At 47.9% G+C, this 7501-nt stretch overlaps 1 protein-coding gene across 1 annotated transcript in view; it reads left to right on the forward strand.

Annotated features, from left to right (window-relative positions):
- The window catches only part of ASB13 (ankyrin repeat and SOCS box containing 13), a 13948-nt gene extending 6453 nt beyond the window's left edge, over positions 1–7495 (forward strand). The window contains 5 exon segments of the mRNA XM_019613933.2: positions 32–219; positions 2357–2507; positions 3104–3238; positions 4274–4465; positions 5860–7495. Coding sequence (XP_019469478.1) covers positions 32–219; positions 2357–2507; positions 3104–3238; positions 4274–4465; positions 5860–5987 — 794 coding nt within the window. The 3' untranslated portion in view covers positions 5988–7495.
- Positions 7496–7501: the final 6 nt, after the last annotated feature.

Raw genomic sequence — 7501 nt, forward strand, 5'->3', positions numbered from 1 at the left:
AAAAAATCATTTATCTTTTTTTCCTCTGTAGGCTTCTGGGTTGATCGAACCCCGGTTCATGAAGCAGCCAGGCAGGGAGAAATCCTTCAGCTGCAGCAGCTGATAGAGAGCGGAGCCTGCGTCAACGCCGTCACCTACGACTCCATCACCCCCCTGCACGAGGCGAGCCTGCGAGGGCAAACGCAGTGCGTCAAACTCCTGTTGGCTGCAGGGGCCCAAGTGAGTGCTCAGTTGTGATCCAGCTGGAAACCAAGGCACCATGCTGTAGATGCTGTACTTGATGATCTTTATAGATCTCTTCCAGTTCTGTGATTCTGTGGCCTGTGCTGTAGCTATAGTGCTGTTACAATGCTCTCATCTTGCACTGAGATCAAGAGGAGCCCCGAGTACTGTTGTAGGATGATGTCCACAGAGTCACAGAATCATTTGAGTTGGAAAGGACCCTTAAAGATTATCCAGTCCAACTCTCCTGCAGTAAGCAGGGCCACCTACAGCTCAATCAGGCTGCTCAGAGCCAGGTTTTGTCCTAACCTAGAAAAACAATGCGTCAAAGTCCACTTTGTTTTGATGTCTGAATTTATTTCTGGGGTCTGGATTCACTCCATCTGGCTCTGAACATTTTGTTGGTATATTAAGAATTGAGAGTGCTCCCTCCCTGGTAGCATTCAAAGCCAGGCTGGATGGGACTTTAAGCAAACTGGTCTAAGAGGGACTTTGAGCAACCTGCTCTGAGAGGGAGGTGTCCCTGCTTATAGCAGGGGGGGCTGAAACTTGGTGATCTTAAAGGACCATTCTAAATGAAGCCATTCTATGATTTTTGTGAAGAGAAAGCCTGAGTCATCCTGGGCTTTCCTGATGGTCAGCAAAGGGAGGCACACCTCTTCAGAGGAGATTGGAACTTGTGGGGGATTTAAAGAACCTCCTGGAAATAGTTCTCTCCCCCACTCTCCACACTGACTATTGGCAGAGCCTGGGGTAATCTAACTGAGATGATTCAAGTACCTAAAGCCAGCTGGGATGAGTCAAGGTTCAGAGAGGTGGTGGATGGCCTGTCTTTGGAGATGCTGAAGGTCAGGCTGGATGGGGTTCTGAGCATCTTATCGAGCTGTAGGTGTCCCTGTTCACTGCAGGGAAGTTGAACTAGGTGACCTTTCAGGGTTCCTTCCAACTCAAACGATTCTGTTATTATAAGGCTAAGAGTGGAGTGGGAAACGTGATTGGATTTACACTTATTCTTAAATTTCTACTCTTCTTAATTTAATTTTATTACACAGAAAAGAATCTGCTGAAACAGTCTTCAGTGGATTGTGACATCTCTGAGGTTGGCTGTCCTCAGAGTGAACCTGGTGAGACTGATCACGTGTGTGTGTGCTGTGCTCCTCATTGCACATTCAGCCCATCACATAGCAGGACTTTGCACTGGTACAGACAAGGAGTACCTGTACATCGTGCTGTGCTGGCTCAGCTGCAGCACTGGCAAAGTTCAACAGGAGAGCAACAGGGAAGCATTAGGAGAGATGGAACATTCTAAACTGTGGTAGCTATTTTTTACATCCCTGAAGGTGTTCAGGATGTCCCTCGGCTGCCTGATCTATTGGCTGGGAACCCTGTGCATGGCAGGAGGTTGGAGCTTGATGATCTTTAAGGACTCTTCAACTCTTTGGAAGGGTAGATAACAGCAGGACAAGGGGAAATGGTTTGAAGTTGAAAGAGGGGAGATTTAGGTTGGATGTCAGGGGGAAATTCTTCACAGAGAGAGTGGTGAGGTGCTGGAACAGGCTGCCCAGAGAGGCTGTGGATGCTCCATCCATCCCTGGAGGTGTTCAAGGTCAGGTTGGATGGGGCCTTGGGCAGCCTGGTCTGGTATAAAATGTGGAGGTTGGTTGCACTGCCTGTGGTGAGGGGTTGGAGCTTCATGATCCTTGAGGTCCCTTCCAACCCAAGCTATTCTGTGATGATTCTATGGTATGATGACTCTTCCAACCTAAGCCATTCTATGATTCTGTAATGTTAACACACCCTGGGAGCGATAGAAACAGCACCAGCCAGGATGCTGGGAGTGTCACCAACTATTTTCTGAGGTCAGGACAGTGCTAAGGGTAATAGAATTAAAAATGTAGTCAAGAGGATGCTCCTCCACAGCAGCTCACATAAGGTGAGCACGTAACGTTTGCCCAAGCAGGTTGTGGATGCCCCATCCCTGGAGGCATTCAAGGCCAGGCTGGATGTGGCTCTGCGCAGCCTGGTCTGGTGGTTGGTGACCCTGCACACAGCAGAGGGATTGAAACTAGATGATTGTTGTGGTCCTTTTCAACCCAGGCCATTCTATGATTCTATGATTTCTTCTTCCTTGGAGGTGGATGCCAGGAATATTGATGGCAGCACTCCACTCTGTGACGCCTGTGCCTCGGGGAGCATTGAGTGTGTGAAAGTGCTGCTGTCCCATGGTGCCAAAGTGAACCCTCCCCTGTACACAGCATCCCCTCTTCATGAAGCCTGCATGAATGGTAAGCTGACGTGGTCTTACCCTTGCACAGTTATTTGCAGCTTGGAAAATGAACTCAGAATGCAAAGCACAGTGGTGTTGGGGGAATAAAGCAGCCCCTTGTGTTGGGTGATTTCATCCCACATGATGGGCAGGGGATCTTAGGCAGATAAAACACCATCTTCTCAAAAAAGGAAAACTGCAGAAACCATCGTAAACTGTCAGCTCCTGCTTAATTTTCTCCTGTTGAGCCTTTTTCCTAAGACTGTGCTGGTGAGTGCCTTAAGTCACATGGAAAAATTAAGGCTGTTGTGGTCTCGAAGGTGATCTCATCCACCCAAGGCTCATTCAGCCATGCAACCAACTCTGCAAAGCATAGGCTGCTTAGTGCCAGCCCTTGGAATCACGTTGGTTTGACCATTAGCTCTAACTTAATGCAGATGTAGCTGTTTCTTGTGCCCTGTCTGTTTCTCAGCTTCTGTCCTATGGTATAGCATCTAGCTTGTTTCTATTTTGCATCCATCGCCTCAAATATTAAACAAGCTGCTCCTGGCTCAAGCTGATCTCATCTATTTGAGCTGGATTCTTCCTTTTGACTCAGATCTTCCATTTCTAAAGGCAGCTCAGATTGTGTGCAACTCCTCATAGACGTCGGTGCCAACTTGGAGGCTCACGACTGCCATTTTGGGACACCCCTACACGTGGCCTGTGCCCGGGAGCATCTGGACTGTGTGAAGTTGCTGCTTAAGGCAGGTAGGGCAGCTGTGAGGTTTGTTTTGGGGTGACTGTGTGCAGCATTTCCCTCTTGGTGCTCCACTATGACTCTCTTGCCCAAGAGCTTATTCATTCCCAGCATGACAAAGATGGTAAAGGAGGAAAGTTCAGCATTTAGTCGGGCAAAGCTTCATTCCATTCTCCTTTTTTCAATGAAAATCACCACCCCTTTAGCCCCCTGGAACAACATTTCAGTGATAGCAGCTAGCATACACACTTTCCGTTTTGTTGACATGGTCGTATGGCCTTGCATAAATCTTAGAGAGAGATGTCAGGGTTTGATGTTGTGCAAGAAAGCAGAGATGAGGTCACCTCATGCCTCTGGGAGATCTGCTTAGTGTTATGCCTAGGTGAGTTTTGCTGGATTTCAAGTCAGCATTGCACTCCAGATTTCATCTTCCAGTTTTCATGCTGCTCACTTGGAACTGGGCTTCTTGCATTTGCCCATGCTTACCATGAAGTGATTTGACCCAGGGAGGATTTGGCTTTTTCAGTGTTAGTTGTCTAGAAATTATGTAGCTAAGCCAATCTGTTTTCTATCCCTCCAGCTCCTTGTTTTGGGCACCCACCTTCAGATTGGATTGATGGATTCCCCAAAAAAGACTTGATCCTGCAGTAGTGTCTGATGGCGAGCTTCTACATCCAGTGCTTAACAAGAACATCACTGTTTGCCTTGAGTGTGAGCACTCCAGTGGGGTGACTGGGAATGGCTTCAGGTAGTATAGGTTCAGGAAGCGTTTTTGAACTTCACACTCAGCAGCTTATTTACTCAGTAACATTGACTAAAATCCTTTCTCTACAAGGAAAACGAAGCCAGAGAAGAAAACTCCCGCACTGGCAGCACTGAGAACTTGTTCAGCAGTTTGGTTTCCTGTTTGTAGTGTTTGGTTTGGATCTCTTTCTAGCCACTCATACTTGTGTTAATAGGATTTTGTTCCCTACTTAAAACCACTCCTCAACATTTGGGTCAAATGAGGCTTTTATAAACAGGTTTGTTTTCCTTTCTGGTCTCAGGGGCGAATGTGAATGCTGCTAAACTCCATGAGACAGCCCTCCACCATGCAGCAAAAGTGAAGAACGTCGATCTGGTGGAGATGCTGATTGAGTTTGGAGGAAATATCTACGCAAGAGACAACAGAGGAAAGAAGCCATCAGACTACACCCTGAGAAGCAGTCCCACAGCAAAATGCTTTGAGTACTATGAAAGTGAGTGAAATGTGATCCCCTGCCCTGGGAATTCAATGGCTGCCAGTGCTATTGCACTAAAGTACAAGGTTTTGCACTTGGGCTGGAGGAATCCCAGACATATATACAGACTGCAAGGAGCAGTTCTTGAGATTAGCCCTGCAGAGAGGGACCTGGAGGTCCTGGTGGATGGAAAACTGAACCTGAGCCAGCAGTGTGATCTTACAGCTCGGAGAGCAAATGGTGTCCTGGGCTCCATCAGCAGAGGGGTGGCCAGCAGGGCCAGGGAGGGGATTGTCCCTCTCTGCTCTGCCCTCGTGAGGCCCCATCTGCAGCACTGCGTCCAGGTGTGGGGCCTCCAGTACAAGAAAGACAGGGAGCTGTTGGAGAGGGTCCAGAGGAGCCACAAAGATGATCAGAGGGCTGCAGCACCTCCCCTATGAAGACAGGTTGAGGGAGCTGGGCTTGTTGAGCCCGGAGAAGGAAAGGCTGTGGTGTGACCTGACTGCAGCCTTCCAGGACCTAAAGGGAGCTTACAGACAGGAGGGGAGTCAACTCTTTGAAAGGATAGATAACAACAGGACAAGGGGAAATGTCTTGAAGTTGAAGGAGGGAAGATTTAGGTTGGATATCAGGGGCAAGTTCTTTACGATGAGAATGGTGAGGTACTGGAACAGGTTGCCCAGAGAGGCTGTGGATGCATTCCTTTTTGTAGTGAGCACCTTAAGACTGATGATTCTCTCATAGGAGTCTCTCTGAATTGCTCTCAGGTTGCAGCAAAGCGTGCTGTTCTGGCTGCAGCTGACGTGGGTAAAGAGGCTGAGCTCTACAATGCCATAAATAATTGTTATACCTTGTCAGAGTTTACTGCCCTGACAACTTAGCTGGCAGAACTGCCTGTCTGGCTGCTTTTTAACACACATTGTTGTAACAGTACTGTGACAACTCGAATAGTATTATTTTTTTGCAGCTTGCATCATTAAATTCAGGACAGATGGTGATCTTGGATGCTGCTGGTTGTTGAGGATGTGGTTGTAGGGACAGCAGCTTCTTAACTCCATCCAGAGCAAAGTGCCTGGTCATAACCATGCACGTGCATGCAGGCATCAACATCAGGGGTGGAGGCTGCAGACTGGGGGTGTCTGGAAGGGGATCAAGCACTTTATTGGAGTTCTGAGCAGAGCAAACAGTCGATGTAGTCCTCAGGTGGAGAAGCAAAGAGGTAAAGCAGTGCTGGAAGTAGGTTTTATTCCTACGTGTGCCATTGCTGAGGCTCAGTGCAACATTACTAAGGGCAATCTGAGTGTTGAATGGCACCTGTGGACCACAGCAGATGATTCAGTGCGTGCACAGATGGACACTCAGCCATCTGCTGAACTGCAGCATTAACTTTGTGTCCTTTTTTCTCCATTTAGAAACACCTCTGAGTCTGTCACAGCTCTGCAGAGTAACAGTGAGGAAGGCTGCTGGGCAGCGAGCGCTGGAGAAAATTGCCAAACTCAACATCCCTCAGAGGTTAATCCAGTACCTGTCCTACAACTGACAGGCACCAAGGTGGCCGAGAAGGACACTGATTGCACAACATGAAGTATCCATCTCTTTCTCTTCTACCTCCCCACAAGAAATGAGTTTTAATTTAAGCAAACTGGTGTAAATAGTATTTATGAGGCAGCGCTTCACATCCCTTCCTCTTCTCTGTGAGGAGTTGTTTGGGCACAGATAAGCTTAGGCAAGGTGTAGTGCTGCTCTGGAGCTACAGCCTCTCCCAGGGTTTTTCTGTTTGACTGTCACTGTATTTCAGGCTGTAGTGCTTGCTCTGTGCATGGGATTTATCTTGCCTAATTTTAGCTGTCTCCAACCTAAACACATCTCTGTATGATCCAGCCAGACTCCCTTTGCAGGCAGTGGAGAGAAATAGATACTTCCAGAGAATGATTCATCCCTCCTGTTTTAGATGCCCGTGTTTGGATGATACACAGCTTCTTTGGGACACCTGTCCCCACTGCCTGCAAAGGGATTTGGAGGTGATACTCTGGTTATGGATGTGCATGTCTCTGAATTGGGAACACTGGAGCCACCTTTCTGTTAATAAGTAGAGTGATAACTGTCAATGCCGAGTAACAAGCCTTGAGTGACCTGTGTGCTCCAGCTGGAGGCAAATGAAGTCCCCAGTCCTTGCTGAAGGTGAGCCAGCTTGTACTGTTGTGTTCCTATAGGATGTCTTTACATCTCCCCTTGAAGCCCAAGCAGGAGACAGGTCTGTCTGCATGTCCCAGGAAGAGCTTCCTTCCAGATAGCTGGTCCCAATGAATATTTCTCCACTTTCACTGAGCCACTGCAACCTATTTGTTGCTTTTAAGTGCAATAAGAGGCAGATGAGCTGCCTAGTGTTGCCCAAAGTACAGAACTCTGTGTGGCAAGGGCACATCCCTTAAGCAGTGGTACACCTAATCCCTGTGGCATAGACCCACATGTGAGAGGTAATAGTAGGGCTCTGCCCTGGGATTTGGGATTTTTTTCCCTTCTGAGTTTTGTTTCTTGATTCTGAAACCTCAGTGGAGGTTGGCAGCAGGAGTGCTGTGCTGCTGAGTGTTGTGCTCGAGTCTTTTGGCTCCAGCAGGTGCTTTGCAGCTTTGTAGTTGGGTGATTTAAACCTCCAGGGCGACATTTCTATGAGCAGAGCCAAAATTGTCGTCTTCCTTCCAGATGAGACGTTCCATACCACAGGGTGAAAGGGATGGAGCTCTCTGGCAGCAGGTCCTTAGCACTGTGATGAGAGCAAATTCCTCCTCTAAATAACAGTAAAGGTCAAGAAATCCTCTGGCTGACGTGGGATCAAGAGAACTCAGGGCTCTCAACATCCTTCATGCTGTGCAGGATGAATGGTAGCTTGCCTTCTGTCTGCAGCTACCATGACAGGGCAAAATAGCATAAGCACAGAGTTCAAGAGCTGAGATGGAACTGAACGCACTTTAATGGTGACCAGCAAATTATTATTTTTTAAATTTTTTTGGCTATGCTCATTCCCCACACACCCCTTTGTTGCTTTGTAGGCTT

The sequence above is a fragment of the Meleagris gallopavo genome, chromosome 1 (genome assembly GCF_000146605.3).
Source record: "Meleagris gallopavo isolate NT-WF06-2002-E0010 breed Aviagen turkey brand Nicholas breeding stock chromosome 1, Turkey_5.1, whole genome shotgun sequence".
Classification (NCBI taxonomy): Eukaryota; Metazoa; Chordata; class Aves; order Galliformes; family Phasianidae; genus Meleagris; species Meleagris gallopavo.